General features: G+C 40.1%; 2 protein-coding genes across 3 annotated transcripts in view; one reads left to right on the top strand and one right to left on the bottom strand.

Moving 5' to 3' along the window:
* phf24 (PHD finger protein 24) overlaps positions 1-7,097 on the top strand; it is a 29,171-nt gene extending 22,074 nt beyond the window's left edge. Inside the window, exons 7-9 of one of the 2 annotated variants that reach the window (XM_084934811.1) lie at positions 730-762; positions 2,011-2,088; positions 5,745-7,097. In XM_084934811.1, the coding sequence (XP_084790937.1) occupies positions 730-762; positions 2,011-2,088; positions 5,745-5,841 (208 nt within the window). In that variant the 3' untranslated portion in view covers positions 5,842-7,097. The remainder of the gene's footprint in view (positions 1-729; positions 763-2,010; positions 2,089-5,744) is intronic. The other variant, XM_084934812.1, reaches the window with a different exon arrangement.
* Positions 7,098-13,718: 6,621 nt separating this feature from the next.
* Positions 13,719-16,086, bottom strand: LOC146383521 (uncharacterized). Its single transcript, XM_084932456.1, has 6 exons — positions 16,083-16,086; positions 15,545-15,721; positions 15,218-15,279; positions 15,080-15,142; positions 14,936-14,995; positions 13,719-14,853 (listed from the first exon to the last, which is right to left on the bottom strand). Exons 1-6 carry the CDS (start codon positions 16,084-16,086, stop codon positions 14,620-14,622), a joined length of 600 nt encoding a protein of 199 aa, XP_084788582.1. The 3' UTR covers positions 13,719-14,619.
* Positions 16,087-17,142: the final 1,056 nt, after the last annotated feature.

Raw genomic sequence — 17,142 nt, 5'->3', positions numbered from 1 at the left:
GTACATCAAAGGCGAGGTAATGTTTCCTTTATGTATACTGTTAAATAGAGTATTTTACTGTCAGTATGAGTCCTAAGTTTCTAACGCTGATATGGGCACATGGATAAACATGGATAAATTGCCTTTTGCAAGGCTTTATGTGAGACTGCATCAAAGTTGAGACACAATATTAGATATGTCTCACAACATAATGCAATCTAGTGTAACACTACAAAGTGCAAACTGACAAAGCTCTCTGACAAACAGTCATAACCTCAAGACAAGCAGTTTGTTGCTTGACTGAACTACACAGCTGATGTTTGTGTCCATTTAATGCAGCGAGTAGCTTTATTATTTGGTTAAAGTTGTGAGGAACCCCAACTAGTTTCCCCAGTAGATGGAATAATGAAAGGAAAATTGACAGTGTAACCACTGACTGACCCATCAGAGTAATAATGAAAGAAAAAAAATCTCTGATGGGGTTACTTCTGTTTGTTTTACTGTGTGTGCATCAGTCGAATAAGTGTTCAGATGATTTTCGCATGTTAAAGATGTAACTGCCACATGCAAAAGTGCTTGACTGCAGGTCAGAAATGTACTGAAATGTCCTCAGATTTGTACTGTAATAAATGCACTTTCCATCACTGTCACTGTGTGCCTGCATGTGCTCGTTTACCACTTGATATCTTGTGCTGTCAAATCTAAGCTGTACCATTCCATCCCTCTCACCTATTCGGCATTCCCCCACAGACTCATGGGATTCTGCTCTCCTATGAATTGTGGGTGAGTGTGACTCAGCACTGCATGGCTTGTCTTTTTTCCCCTCACTTCAACATCCTTGAGCACTACTCAGTCAAGTATTCTCGGAGAACCCCTCAGTTTAGATTTAATGTGCAATTTAACCCTTGCTTCATAAGGAGCCTAAGGGAAGGAGAAACTCCAAAGTGTCTCTTTCTGGATGTAAAGCAACCATAGACACGTGAATCTCTCAAGTTTAATGAGGAGACTGAGATGATCAGGTCTCGTTATACAGAGACATGGGTAATATTCAGTCTGGCCTTTAATTATAGGGATTAAAAGAAATCCTTTTCTCCTTAGGAGTGCTTCTCCTTAAAATTCTTACTTTTCAGAGCACATGCATGGAAGTTAGGTGAGCACAGTGTCCATTAGGGCAACCCTATGTAGTACAACCATATGCATTTGTGCTGATTAAAAAGTAAATATACTAAATGAAACAGAAAACTCTGCTCCCTTGGATTGCAGAAATTCACATGCTATGGTGTAAAAGGTAAAATGAATTTTACCTTCTGATGATGAAGCATCAGAATTTATCAAAAGAGCTTCTAAAAAAAAAAAAGACTAATACTTGTGGGAGACAGCCTCATGAAATAGGCAGTTGCAATGTTTTAAGAACCATATTTTATATGGCTTGTATTAAATCTTATGATTTTTATTTAGTTTTTTTTTTAAATCTCATGCGAACGTCCTGATTTTGGATGGAAAAGCTGATGCCGTCAAACAAATCTCACTGCCTGGAAAGGACCGCATTAAATGATTTGCTGACTGGAGGAAAAACATCTCTAAAAAATTAGATAAGCTAGTTAAGAAAACATATATGTTTTGCATTTCTTCATCATATAAACACATTTCTTACATTTTGGAGACAAAATAAATGGGTAATCATTCATCATCAGCTTGTCAAATTAAGGGATACTGTGTAACCAAGCTCCATACATTCAGACTGCATTATACCTGGTACAGATCACAAGTCTAACACAGATTGATAATTGGTTAATCATGGAATAAGATCTATATTAATTGTCAATGGAAAATCAGCTTAAAGCCTTAAGACTTAAAATAATGATGCAAAACTAGGACGTTCCAATTTCCCAGTAAGACCAACATAAGTGCCGCCACGTTCATCATAACATGATGATTTAACTTCTATTTCCTTTTTTCTCATAGGCAATGGCAGCTGTCTTATTGTTCATTGACTGCCACTTGATTTTTGACATTTGTTCTTTGGTACAGTATAAGTCATGTTGGCCCCATATGTGAGAGCAGTCCAGCCAGCTCTGGCAGTGAAAGGAGCAAGAATGACGACAGCAGGTTTGTTGCTTTTTTAAAAATATTTGTCAGTCTGTGGGTCAAAGTGATCAGTTATTGGAAAGTATATAAACGATTTTAGTAGATGCCAATTTCTGAAGTTCTTACAGGAAACCTTAAAAGCCTGCAGTAAAATTTTTACAGTACCCTAACTCATGCTTCTCACCAGCCTACACATGTCCATTGTGACCTTGGTGTGGTAAAAATCTTTCTTGGGCAGAAACGTAGGAGTAATTTTGAGTGAAACAAGTCAGCCCAGAAGGCCGCATCATGGACAGTGACGTGACCTGCCTACTTCCTGCTGCAAGCTCTGTTTCCAATGCAAATGACTTCAAATTCACTTTCTAAGCTGTCGCCAAGAGGTTGGGGTGAATCCTCTTTGCCATATCATGACTTTTGAGACTTTGAGATTTTTATTTGCAATAATTGCAGCCAATTAGCAAGCCGTTCAGGAAGACAGTGTTTTAGGATGAATACAAACTAGTGGAAGTTTCTTAGGTAGAGGTCTAACTGGGTTTTATATTAAATACAGCAATAACTTCAATTGTAAGTATTTTTTTTTTTTTTTTTCAAAAACCATGTGTAAGAATCAGTGTTGGGTAACTTACTTTAAATTAGTAACTTAGTTACATTACTAGTTACTTCTATCAAAAGTAACTCAGTTACTTCAAGTTACTCGTTACTTTCAAAGTAACTAGTAACTAGCTTTTTACATCCAACACGAAAACTGCAGTCGTGGTGCTTTTGATTGTACTCAGAACTCGGAAATTCTGCCTTCCGAATAGGATGATGTAGGTAACACCAGACCGCAGATGAGCTGCATACAGGGCTGGACTGGGACAGAAAAATCGGCCCGGGCATTTTGACCGCCCCTCCCCCCTTCTTCCCAGCGCAAAGCACAAGGTTTGCATGCGGAGTGAAGCGGAAAAAAGTGTGAGACAGGGTGAGAGAAAGAGGGGAAAAAAACAACAAAAAAAACCCATGGCTCGTGATAAGGAGCCGACTCGCGTCGCGCCGTTTCGTTCGCGACAGACACATCACTACCAGATAGATTGCAGGTCATAACTAGTGATGTGCGATACCACTGATTTCTTTTCCGATCCAATACCAAGTAAAATTCAGGGTGGTATCGACGATACTGATCCGATACCGATACTTTGTACAAAAACTTTAATCTTTTATTGTATCTCAAATTATAGCATCATAATGATTACGGGACATCAGATTACTTGTTCTTATCACTTAATAATGCAGAGTTCATCACATAGAAATAAAAAAAAAAACTGAAGTTATGCGCTATTTGAGCATGTTGCCTGCCTGCAGCACTAAAGGACTCGGTGAAAGACATCTGTCTCGCCCTAGCAGCACCTGTCCCTGTCCACTACTCCTCTTCAGTTCGCCTCAACATACGCTCGTTATATTCTGTGATATGATTTACTCTGAGGTGTTTGACAAGGTCAGTGGTGTTGCCACAACACCTCACTTTCTTGCCACATGTATCGCAAACCACGTCTCGGCTGTTTGTGGAGGTAAAATACGTCAGCACATGACTCCAATTACGCTCAGCTATTGTTGTGAGTGCACATGCAAAGGGGCAGCGACACAAGCTGTGTCCCAAAACGTCGGCTGTATCCTTCGGAGGACCCGGCCTTCGCGGTCTACGTGGGCCGGGTCCTTCAAAGACCGAGAAGGCCGGAAGTGCGAGGCTGTGAAATGGGACGGTCTAGCCTTCAGATTTGCGTCACCGCTGTCTCGCTGGAGTTTAATAAACTCGGCCGTCTGCTCCTTGCTATTTAAAATAAAACAGGACACTGGCGTAAATTGTCGACCGTTTAACGTTTATTCAGCTGTGTGAAAATCCCGGAGGAACCCACCCGATGGATTAATAAAGTTTTATTTAATCTAATAATCTAATAACTTTGATCTCAGCCAAACCGATTTACTCCAGAACAAATAAAACACCGAAAAAAGGCAAACAATTACATTTTTAAGTTATCCGAGTGACTTATATATCATGTTTAACCTGAGTAGCGAAAGAGCGGGGGTCTGAAAACGATGAAGCCGGGAGTCCGCTGCTCTCGCCGGCTGGAGTGACCATTGAACCCCCCGGCTTGCTATCGAGCCGGTGGGTGACAGACGTCTCCGAAAACGTCGGCACACTTTTGCAAATATGCGATGTCTTGATAAACCAAGCAGATATTTGTAATTTACACCGCTACTTTCTCGCCTTAAAATATGTTAAAAGTTTATTTTGTGGCCCAGAAAGATTAATAAGAGTAATTTTAGAACTTAGTAGCAGCCGCCATTGTTGGCAGCTGAAATTTGGCTGGGCCGCGCTATGAATTCTGGGATATGGTGGGCCACGAAATACACACCCGACCCATCCTTCAAATTCGGGGAAATGAAGGACTCATTTGTCGGCTGCATTTGAAGGAGTCGACGAATTGGGACAGCCTTCGTCGCCTGGCTGTGACGTAATCGGCCTTCAAATGCGGCCTCCGGAGGATGCAGCCGACGTTTTGGGACACAGCTTCTGTTATACAGCTGTATTTCGCACATGACTATGGAAGGCGGAAGAGGAAGTAGTTCCTTCCAATGTAGACAATCCGAAAGACATAGTTTCTTTCCACTGTGTTCCTGTTAATGATAAACTACAATTTTACCCAAAATTATTAAAATATCGATATTTTAATGTGAGAATCGATTCTAGAACATAAATGACTGGTATCGGAGGAATCGATATTTCAGGATCGATCCGCACATCACTAGTCATAACTTCTTACCTGAAGTTCAGTTCACCTGACGCTCGGACCGGCGGCCACCTCGGGTCTCTGCTCCTCCTGCTTCCCTTTTCCCTCATCCACCTGCTGGCCTCCACCACTTGCTAATGTTACTGAATCTGTGGAAGCTCCGCGATAGCACACGAAGTAACGAGTAACGACCCTATCTAAATCCCAATAACGATTAACGCGTTCCTGATTTTGGCATAATAACTAGTTACCGTGCTCGTTACCACAATAATAACGTAGTTACTGTAACACGTTACTTAATAACGCGTTAGTCCCTACACTGGTAAGAATGCATTAAATTTAATTAAGATTCCCAAACTAACCTGTGATTTTTATTTTTTTTTTCCCCATCATTACATGTATCAAATTGCAATTATTTAAGGACACCTGAGCGTGTGACCATATGCCACAAGGCCCTGAACTGAGGCGGGGGCCTCAGTTCAGTTCCAACCCCGGACCCCTTGGTGTCCCCATGTACTCTTCCAACCTTCCCGTCTGAAAAATCTCCACTGTTCTATCAAATAAAGACAAAAATGTCCCAGGAAAAAATGTCTTAAAAGGACCATTATCAGCTGGGCATATCAGTATTGAGAAAATACTGCTATGCAGTTCATGGTCATACAAAGTAAAGTACATGCAGTAGGACTGATCAAGAACTATAGCTCTTATGGTCACTATAGTGAGGTGCCAGGATGACTCCTATTGTGGTGTGGTGTATTATTTCATGGCATTCATTTGCAGTTACAAAGATGTACAACTGCTGGCTCTTGTATAGAAATAAAAAAAAAACTGCAACACTATCAGCAAACACAATTAATTTTGTTCAACAATCAAAATTTTTTTTAACTAAACTTTCTTTCTTTTACACAGGCCAGTGACCTGGGCAGACTTTCTGAGGGAGAGTGGCATCTATATTTTGGCTGCACGGCCTAATAGTTCTGCCATGCACATCAGACTGCCTCTATAGTCCAGGATCCGCTACTGCATTCAGCAGAGGGAGTGAGAGATGGAGGATGTACCCCCTATAGTCTACAGTTGAGTGAGGGAGGATAGACATGCTTATAGAGTGACATGAGGATGGCAAGTGAGAGAACTGGATGAAGCAATGAGGTAGCAGATCAAGCCAGTGACAGAATCTCTCCTCCTCTGTATCACCTCAACACCACAACACTGACAATGCACGCTGACTGACACACCACAGACGCAAGTGACAGCAGCTGTCACAGGTCCCCACTCCAAAACCTGACAGCTTCCAACAAATGTGAAAGCTAGAACAAGTAAGACAACCCACTCACAACCTAATCAGCTGGTGATATTTCTGAAACTTTAAATGATCACGCACAGTCAGATGAGCACCTAGGATGATCACATGAGCCAACCTAGACTCTACAGCTCCATAAGACCCCTGGGTGGGCACATTAGGGTGTTGGGCTTCTACTCTTTCACATGTTCTTTCCTTTGGGCCCCAAAATGTCCTAATTATAACACCATGCAACTGAAATGGGATTGTGTTATGCACCATTAAAACTGTTAATCACGCCACACAGAAGCACATGCAAATTAATTTCTGGTAGTGTTTGATTTGTGGGAGGAGATTAACCACGCAGCTACATTAATGGAATATATACCAAACAACATTGAAAGCTATCTGCATACATTATAAGAGAACTGCTATATATACAGTATAAATTATCATGCATTTAAAAAGATGTATTTAGTCCTGTATCCTCTGATGTATCCTGTTTTCTCCATTTCACCCATGAATCTGTGTTCACGAAAATGCTAACTGTGAAAGGGAAAGAAAGCTAACCCTGTAAGTGACATGTATATACTGCCATAGTGCATTTTGGTATTATTCTCTCAGAGCTGCACTATAACAAGGTGTAAATGCCACTCCTCGTATTCTAATGTCATTATTTGCACTGTGGGAATGAGATGTAGTTGGACTATTGTTACATAATCACTGTACTGAAAGACTGAGATCTGCTGGAAAAGTTTGTCCTTTGCTAATATGCAGAAGCACTCTTTAAAAACTGCTATGGAAAACAAGATGAAATTATATAATGTAACAGATTACACGATAATTTTAAGGCACGCGATCCTGCCCCTGAATCACTAGAAACCTACTGTAATGAATAGGACATTATGTAGTGTTTATGCCATGTAATGGAGGTTTTATGCTGGGTTCTTTTGAAGTAAATAAAGTATGGTAATTAAATCAAATTGTGGTTTGAGGGATAATGTGCAGAGCTGAAATGCTTGCATAGTATTTGCCATATTGAGACTCTTTGTTTTCAAAGTATCAGCAAATATAATTAAAACTTTACAGATTTAGGGTTTTGTTTTTTTTTTTTTTCATTTTAAAACTCAAACCATATTAAATGGAATGGGCATTAGGCTCAAATCAAAGATCAAATATTAATTGGAAAAATTAATAAAAATAAACCTAAAATAAAACTGTATGACCATGTCTGACAGGAAGGTTACAGTAACCAGTGGTATACCGATGAGCATCAATGAATGCACAACATATCAAACCTTGACACAGACTGGCTACAGCGACAGAAGACCACACTGGTGCCACTCCTGTCAGCTAACAACTGGAAACTGGCTACAATTTGCAGTTTTGCTTAAATTGGACAATAGAAAATTGGAAAAGATGAGTCTTGATTTCTGCTGCCACATTTGGATGGTAGAATTTTTGGCATAAAAACATAAAACCAGGGATTTGTTCTGCCTTTTATCAATTGTTCAGGATGCATCTGGTAGTGTAATGGGGTGGGGTATTCTTTAAGCACAAATTGTGCCCCTTAATACCAACTGAGTATTGTTTAAAGCAGGGTTAGGCAACTCCAGGCCTCAAGTGCCGGTTTTAGATATCACCCTTTGTCAACACACCTGAATCAAATGATTAGTTCATTAACAGGCCTCTGGAGAACTTCAAGACATGTTGGAGGTAATTTAGCCATTTAAATCAGCCGCGTTGGATCAAGGACACATCTAAAACCTGCAGGACACCGCCACTTGAGACCTGGAGTTGCCTACCCCTGGTTTAAAGAATACTGCCTGCCTGTCCCTTTATAACAGTCTACCCTTCTTCTGATGGCCATTTGTAGCAGGATAACAAGCCATATTACAAAAGTCTATTCATCTCAGACTTGGTTTCTTGAAGATGACTGAGTTTATTGTACTCAAATGGCCTCCAGTTACCAGATTTCAATCCAATCCTTACCCAGAAGGAACATAGACCCTAACCACACAGATGTACAAACTGTTTTGGCTAAACACTACAAAAATGTGAACTTTCTGACCAGAGGCAAAAAATAAAAATCTGGACCAAATTTACACAAACATTAAAGAAGCATACAAGGCGTTGCCCTCTGTCTGTTGGATCACATTTCACTGGCAGTGACTCCATAATATAGAACTCTAATCTGTAGAATCAGTTCAGCTGTTAAAACTCTTCAGGTCTGGAGTGAGGAGATCACTTCACTACTACAGAACTGTTTTGAAAGTGCAGCTTGAAACAGCATCAGGAAATGAGTATAAATTCCATGACAAGCCTATTTCTCATTTTGAAATGGCCCTTTACTGGCACAGTTAAACACACTACATGCAAATCAAACTCAAAATTCTGTATTGTTCATAAGCTTCCAAATCATCCAAGGATTATCTAAAAAGGGGAAAAACTACTACCACTACTACTTTACCAATGTTGTATTAATGTTTGATTTGGAACTGGTAGCTTTCTCATTCTTTTAGTATAATGTAATGTGCGATGTGACATCTGGGATTTATCTGAAACCAGACCTATAATGACACAATGTTTGATCAACTCTTAGGGCCAGTGTAACTTATGCTAACTAGTTGCATTTGCTAAAAAAAAAAAACCCAACAATTTGCATGCTTCAGACACGTTTGCATCTGACAGCATCCATTGCTGTTGGTGAGAAATGAGACTGCTTTTGTTTGCTTCTGTGTGAAATTGAATAGCCATTGTTGTGCAATGGTAGAATGAAAAGCTTGACAAGCGTAACATAGCAATAGAGTAGCACTGAATTTACACTTGTTTAAAATTCACTTATCACTCTGTTTGATTGCCTCATGCACTCTTTTTCCAAGCAGCTGAAGCAGACAGCATGACGGGATAGAATTGCTGCAACATCAACAAAGCTATGACTGCGAAGATTACACATTTCATGGAGTATAAAGAGGCTTTCCCTGAAAACCTCAACCATAAAATCTCAATATACAGCATGGAGGTCAAGAAGGTAGAACATTCAGAAGTGGCCCTTCATGGAGTAGTTTGAAACTAAGTGTTGCTTTTAAGTGTATGACCACTGGAACTTTCACCTACACACAATTAAAATTAAAACAACACTCTCTCATACCTACAAGAGGTTATACCATCTTTGTGCTAAGCGACTTTCCATATATTGATTGAAAAGAGTATAATTTGCCTCAGAAAGTAAAGGTGGTAAAAATAGAAAAGGGAAAATATACAGTAAAATAGTTGTCGGACCCTATAGCTCCCCAGTTGCTTCCAGGCTTTTTACTTTTATCTGTTAGTAATAGAACAGAGTTCAGCAGTTACATCTACCAGATGTTAAACTGAAGGTCAGACTAACTGTTCAAACTAACTGTAGGTGACAAACACACAAGCAGTAGAAAGAGAGAAAAGGCAAAACGGAGAGCCAGCGAGCGTGGGAGTGAAATCATTTGGATGAGGATGTTATGTAATTGTTTCATAACAGATTCAATGATGATCTTCTTGACCAGGCTAATTGCTACATTAAATGCTGAGTCAAATGTGAAACTTGAGCTCTGAATTAATTCAAGGTTATCCCGCCCAAATAGCCTCACAAATTAATGTGCTAATGAGAAAGACTGTTTGAAGCCCCCTTGTGTGGACTTTGCATCATTTGGGATATTCAGCTTATGACTGAGTACTTTTTTTTTCTGCTGAAACAAAGGCTCCGAAAAATTAAGATTGTTGAAAAGTTGTTTGAAAAGAGCTGAAAGAAAAGCAGAAATTCTGACTTCACTTTCTTTTAAGCATGAAACAGCAACTCGAAGCAGTGAGTGGTATAAAAATATCTATTTCTCCTTTAATCAGTGTCATATTGAGTAGAAGCAGAAGAAGTATAAATAAATAAAAGTGTGCATTGTAGTGGTCTGCCCTGCTGCCTGTTCAGGGACTATCTTGCTTTTCACCCATTGTCAGTCAAGTTAAACTTTTCTTAGACCAAAACAAATGATGACAGGATGCATGGCCAATTTACCAATCAATTAATCCAAGAATGTAAAACATGCAAACTAAGCTATTACATCTTAGAAATCCAAACTGTTCTGTTTTATAGGGAGATGACTGTTTTTTGGGGTTTTTTTTTTTTGTATTTTCCATTTTTGTTATAGTTTCAATCAATAAAAATAACCAGTAATCGAATTCTGTCTACAGTAGATAAACCATGGCCTGTTCCTAAGTGCATTATGAAAAAAGTCAGTGAATTACATGTGAAGGGCTCTGTTGTCATAAGCATGGGAACTATCGTCACTTCCAAATTTTGCTTCCATAAATAAATAAATACATTTTGATGGTGCATTAATTTGTTCCTAACTGCCTCCAGCAACTGCACAGTTGACTTTTGTTTGATTTCAGTGTCCCCAGTAACCTCTATACTGTATTTATGATCTGTTTTTTTAAAGTACATCTTCAACAGAAAACAAATAATGTTGTTGGAACAGAGCTTTACCTTTCAGTTAATGATAGTGAGATGATTCTATGCCATCATGTTTGAATGTTAGCGCTTTAATAAAAGTAGTCTTTGCTTACTAGTCTACAAGTGTGCCAAATGTGTTATGCACAGATGTGAGCCTGTAAGAGTATCAAAGAAACAACCGTTTTTGGTTTTTTTTTTTCTTTTGAGTCATCTCTCCCCATGTGTGATCCAGAGGAGCTCTGTACAAAGGTTATCTGGCGTGTCCTACAAGGAGTGTAACAGGGCCAGCTGCTGGCAGAGGTGCTGTGATGCGGACGGCTGCTGTTGTGTGATGGCTTCACTCAGCAGGGATGAGTAATAGTAAACAAGTGTGGCAGTGCGGTCATAGCTCTGGGGAGGCAGAGCCAGAGGAGAGCTGCAGTAAAATGTCAGCACACAGTTTCTTCATGGAGTTCACAGACTGGTTTGAGTGCCAATGCAGGATTTCTAAATAGGCAGTGAGTTCCAGATTGGCAACTATTAGGTTTAATTTTTCTGGTGATAATGAGTGTCAGTGGCAATGCCTTATCGTAGAGTTTGATTTGAAGGTCATCTGCATACATGGGAATACAGACACAAGCCACTCCAGTCTCACTAAAAAACAAGACAAGACCTCAGTGGGGATACTTGCCATCCAACTCTATTTCTCCAATGCCATTTTTAGATCATCCTCCGCATGTAAGCAAATAATTCACATCCCACTTCCACCAGCACAGCCAACTGTTTCCTTGGAGCCAACTCAGTCTCTGCAACTGACATGAGCCAATTACAGTCGTCTGGTTCCAGGAAGTACAGCCATTGCTCTTTTTTCATTTTTCTTTTTTTTTTCTCTTGAGCTAATTTGATTCAATGTACTCAGTGAAAGTGTTGCATTTGTCCACTGCACAAAAATATGCATTTAAAATTTTGGCTCATGCTTTTTTTTGTTTTGTTTTGGCATCTCTAAAAAATAAAGTTGAAGAAAAAACAACAAAAGCTGGCTATAACAAGGCATAAGCTGTGAAGGGAAAAATTAAATCTCTGTAATTGAACACCCCATGTGGATCGACATCTGTGTGATGCAGTCAAGTGTGGCTGGCCATGGATGTAATTTGGGGCTGTGCCTGCTGTAACATGCGCAGATAACAGGGCCTTGTGAAAATGTAAAGCCAGCGAAATCCCACCTCCCCTCAGCTCAAACATCTCTACTGGACATTAAAAAAAAAACAGAGCCTTAGCTGCTCATTATGTGCCAAAAGGCTGCACAGCTTTCTCTGCCTCCTGTGTCTCGAGGATGCTGTTGTGCCATTGGGGGTGGACATCGTTAACTCTTTTAAATCTCTGTCAAACTTTGAGAAAAATGAGAGTTGATAAAGTCAGGGAATGTTGGTGAGGGGACAAACAAACATCAAATGATTTTTTTAAGCTTTTGCTGCAGTTTTGTGTGACTGCTAACGGGAGATACTGTAACAGAAATGTACCCCATGAGGTGCAATAACAACAGACAGGGAGCGAACACTAATAGCAAAAAGTATTGCATTTGCTGTTAAATGTTCCACTTGTATTGCCGAAGTAACAGAACATAAAAATGTGTAGTCAATAAAAATAATGACAATCCATTTGCTGTGTTACAAGAAGCAACACAGTGTGCTGTTACTGTATGACTTATAATAAATGCACTTTACTAAAGCTAAATCTGAATACTTTTTGATGTTATTAATTGCACCTTCTCTTTCCCTGCTTTTTCTTTTATTACCAGGCACACAGACACCACAGTACTGCTCAGGGTGCTTGCCACCACAGCAACCTAATGAGTTTTCACACTGTCCAACAGTTAGATCGGGCTGCCTTACAAGGACTGGTGATTTGCTGCTTCGTCTCTATCTCTTTATCTCTACAGGGCGTTGATACTTTAATCATCACAGAAGCATGGCTTTGAATTCAAACAATTATTTAGGTGACCATATTAGGCATTCTCACAGCTGGATCTGATTCCTCATATTACATTTGTGAAATGTGTTAAAGGCAATTATACCAAGGAACACATTCATAATAGATATCAGGGATAGGATAAAGCTGCTGTGTTTTTGTTATACCAGCAGTCTAAATTTTCCCAAAGCACTGTCACTGGCTGCAAGACATCATTAGCCTAACTGGTGGTATGAAACACAATGTATACGCATATCATATTTAGACCTATTAACATATTCTATCAGTATCTGCATCTATATTTATGTTTATGTATGGATTGGAGATTATGACACTGACAAAAAGACAGGAGGCAAAGCTGGACTTGGCAGAGTTGAAGATGATAAGATTTCCATTTGGAGTGACCAGAATGGAAAGGATTAGAAATGGGTACAGGGGTCCGTTCTTCGTACCTCGCTAAGTAAGTTAGCTGGATTTGATTGTTGACGATTTCGCGTGATCTTGGATCGTTCGGGGCCCTGTTTCAGAAAGCGGGTTTAGTGCAAACTCTGAGTAAGTACACCCTGAGTTAACGAAAACTCTGGGTTTTCGGTTTCACAAAGCGAGTTCAGATTAATTCTGAGTGAGTTACTATGACGACACACTCCGTGAAGCTAACCTGCCCCCTAGCAGGTTTACTGCAACTAACCCTGACTGTCCCCGCCTCTTTGTCGGAAACCTGACTGTAGGAAGTGTCAGACATGGCGTGCCCCTTCCTTGAAGAGCCAGTAGATGTTGGAGCCCAAATTCTCCGCAGAGCTCTCCGCCGGGAGAGAGTGGTTAGAGCGCGTTTGGACATTTTATCATTTCCTGATGATTTTCTGTGTGAACATTACAGTTTTTCAGCACAATCTATAATTCATTTGAATAACATCCTCAGGCCTAATATTGCTCATGTGACACATCGCGGACATTCTCTCAGTTCTGTACATATTATTTGTATTGCACTTCGTTTTTTTTGCAAACAGGAGCTTTCTGTATAATATTGGTGACGCTGAGCACGTTTCCAAGGCTACCGTCTGTCGGGCAGTCAGGAATGTTACAGTTGCACTGAAACGTCTCCTGTACTCGTTAGTGGTGTTCCCCGGTCACAGACCCACAAGATTCATCAAAGAGGGATTCCACAAAATTGCAGGTATCAGGACGAACAAAACCTAATCCATGATGTGGTGATACTTGAACTACTACTTACATGTTGTAGCTATTTTCAGGGTTCCCAGGCGTGATTGGCTGTATAGATGGCACCCACATTCCAATCATTGCACCCTCAGTAAATGAAGGGGACTATGTGAACAGGAAGTCTTTCCACAGCATCAATGTACAGGTACATAGTTCCCTGTAGCATTTCACACTAACAAGTGATGTCATTATAGTAATGGATGCTAATTTGTGTTCTCTGCACTGTGAAGATCATATGTGATGCTGCCAACATTATCACAAATGTGGAAGCCAAGTGGCCAGGCTCTGTTCATGACTCACGAATTTTTCGTGAATGTACACTGAGCACAAAATTTGGACATGGTGAGTTGAAAATACTTTAAAATATATAAAGACCAATTGCTACAGGGACATTTGAACTGAAGTGTATCCTTCTGTCTTAGGAGAGTTCACTGGCTACTTGCTTGGTGATAGGGGGTATCCATGTTTACCCTATTTGCTTACCCCTAACCCTGACCCTGAACCGGGCCCACAGCAGCGATATAATCTGGCTCATTGCAGGACAAGAGCCAGAGTTGAAATGACTATCGGAATGCTTAAGGCCCGGTTCCAGTGCCTTCAAAGACTCAGGGTCACCCCAGAAAGGGCATGTGACATTATTGTGGCATGTGTGATTCTTCACAACATTGCCACAATTAGAGGAGAACACTGTCCTTCTGAACCAAACATCAGCAGTGATCCAAACCATGAACATCCTGACCCTCCCACGGACATACAAGATGGAAGAGCAGTCAGAGACACCATATGTCACAATCATTTCCTTTGACCCATCACCTCAACATGTTGAAAGAAGAATAAACAGATTTTTTGTTCAACTGGCTTTATTGGTCGCCTGTATTTCCTGTACACAAAGTATTAATAAGTATATTATTATGTTGTTCAAACACTGAAATAATTCGTCCATCTCTGACCACTTCACCCACCCTTAACTGATGTTCCAGCAGTAAAATCTCAATCTTGGTTTTTTGGATCTGCTGCTTGAAGTGTTCCATTTCCAAGTCGCATTCTTTTATTTTCTTGATCAAATAGGTCTTGTACAGCTGCTTTACAGGGAGCTATTGAAACACAGAAAATAGCATTGACGTTCATAGTACATGCCTACTTAGGTTGGTTGTAAATCAGTGCTGAACATCTTACTGAGGAAAGGTTTGTTGGAGAAGTGGCTGGACCCTCTTCCTCTTCATTTCCATCATCACTCTGTTAGAGACATAGAAAGTCCATGGTTTTATTATAGTACCACATTTTATTCAATTGTTATATTTCCCATTGTAAGATGTAAACCTCATAAAGTGTCTCTGTTGCTTCCTCCTCTGTAACAGCTGTCAATGTTTCTTCATTATTTTCCTGTAGTAAAGAAATTAACAACATTGCTGTGCTACTGTAAACTCATATAATCTGTGGAGTATTAAGAGTACTCACAACTGCATGTTGGTCTGGCTCAACAGGAGGCTGCACCAGATGCAGTACACCATCACCATCAACTGATAGAATATGAGGTTTATACAGGTCACTTATAACTTACAAGGGACCAGATGGCAATTAACAAACATATACCAATCACCTTACACTTCATTGTCATTATGCTCTCAAAGACAACCAAGACTGAGGGAAGGCAAAATCAGTAGGAATATAACTTCACTACAAAATAATTCATTATGGTAAAGAGTTTATCAAATGAATGAGTAGCACTGCAAAGGTGACTGTGAAGAAAGGATGTATGCACATCATGTATTATTTTGAATTTACCTCTTATGTAGGCACTTGTGTCTTGCGGGGTTATTGACTCAGAGGATGTCCCCGCAGAGATGCCTTCAGCCACAGGGCGCCCACTGTTTTGGCTGAGGGCCAACTGCTCAGCCTCTGTGAGTGGTGGTGGTGGAGGACCCCCACCTGTTTTTCGGGCCTCTGCTTTTTTTCTGTTGGCTATAACGGGTCACATTTGAGCATACAGAGTAAGCAAATATGTACTTGTAATGTGCTCAGATAATTTCAATAAGTGCTTACAGAAAGAAAATTAATGTAGCCTCTAACTGCAATTGATTTACATAGGACAAACAGACCAAGCACTATGGCTCATAATACAATTACACCTTACCTGTTTGGACTATATTTTTATATTTCATTTTTACTTGCTGCCAGGAACGTTTGGGGCCTGTTGGGTTGCACCTGCGCTCACATCACGTCACAAAATAAAATGTATAAAATACAAAATAAAATAAAATATAATAAAATAACGTGTTAAATGGGTGGAAATCCCAAGATTAATGTTTAAATTAACACTCACGCATTGACTCTGTCGGCTATGTTTTGCCATGCATGCTCCCTTTCTTTTGCAGCTGAGGCTGTGTTACTTTTTTTCCGCAAAATTTGCATGTTATCGGCATATGCTGCCATCAGAATTTCGGCCTCAAGCGCTGTAAAATACATTGACCGCGCCTTCTTTCCCTCCGTCTCCATGGTGACTCGCTTAATCTGTGCTCCACTAATCAGGGCTTTATGTATCCTCGTGCGCGCGCTTAATTTGGGGTTAAAGCAACTCCGCGTTGATTGAACTAATTGTTATCAGCCTTTCTGAAACCGAATATTCCGAGTTGGACAGTTCGGGGTTACTCAACCCTGAGTATCATTTTTAACTCTGAGTTTTCTAAACCCGCTTTCTGAAACAGACCCCGGTTCTCCGAAACTCATCCGGGACTTGTTGTCATAGCAACAGATCCGTAAGCGTAAACCTGCTTGGGAGCAGGCTTACTTTATGTAAACAGGATTAGATCGCGGCCACTCAGGTATGTCCGCTTCATCTATACGAAAGCAACAGCGATATTTTTCCACTGTTTTTCCATAAATAAATATTATCAATGTAACTAAAGATAATGCAGTATTTGATTCTTTTATTGATTTCATACAGATACATACAGGTCATTTCCTTAAAAAAGGGAAATGTACTATTAATCATTCTATTTCATGTATTTGATTATTTCAGATGTAATTCATATTTTAGAGTAGTAATAGTAAATTACTTTGTGTAATCAAGATGAGAGACCACGGCTATTAAAGCGAAGGTGGATTTGTCGCAGCCATGTCCTGTCCGTTTGTACGCGAGCAACCCATTGCGGAAGGTGCAAGATTGATAAGGAGAGTTTTCAGAATTCAGCGTATATTGCGGGATAGACAGGATCCTTTAGCTCAGCGCGACAGTGTGCTCATAGAGAGATATCGATTTTCCCGTGAGGGTATTATTTACTTAACCAACTTGTTGACGAGGGGGTGCAGGACCACCACCTGTCTTTTTTTGCTCTGCCCTTTTCTTGGTTGCTGTTATAAACAAACAAACAGATTATTTCAGG

This window comes from Perissodus microlepis, chromosome 7 (assembly GCF_051167445.1).
Source record: "Perissodus microlepis isolate ML-2025 ecotype Zambia chromosome 7, ASM5116744v1, whole genome shotgun sequence".
Taxonomy (NCBI): Eukaryota; Metazoa; Chordata; class Actinopteri; order Cichliformes; family Cichlidae; genus Perissodus; species Perissodus microlepis.
The sequence above is the reverse complement of the archived record's forward strand: the minus strand, read 5'-3'. Positions and strand labels throughout refer to the sequence as shown.

What these genes read in the sequence shown, in the direction of transcription:
- LOC146383521 (XM_084932456.1), bottom strand. An exon ending in CACAAGTGCCTACATAAGAG is followed by an intron (nt 15,280 to 15,544) that starts GTAAATTCAAAA and finishes ATATTCTATCAG; the next exon opens with TTGATGGTGATGGTGTACTG. An exon ending in AGCCAGACCAACATGCAGTT is followed by an intron (nt 15,143 to 15,217) that starts GTGAGTACTCTT and finishes TCTTTACTACAG; the next exon opens with GAAAATAATGAAGAAACATT.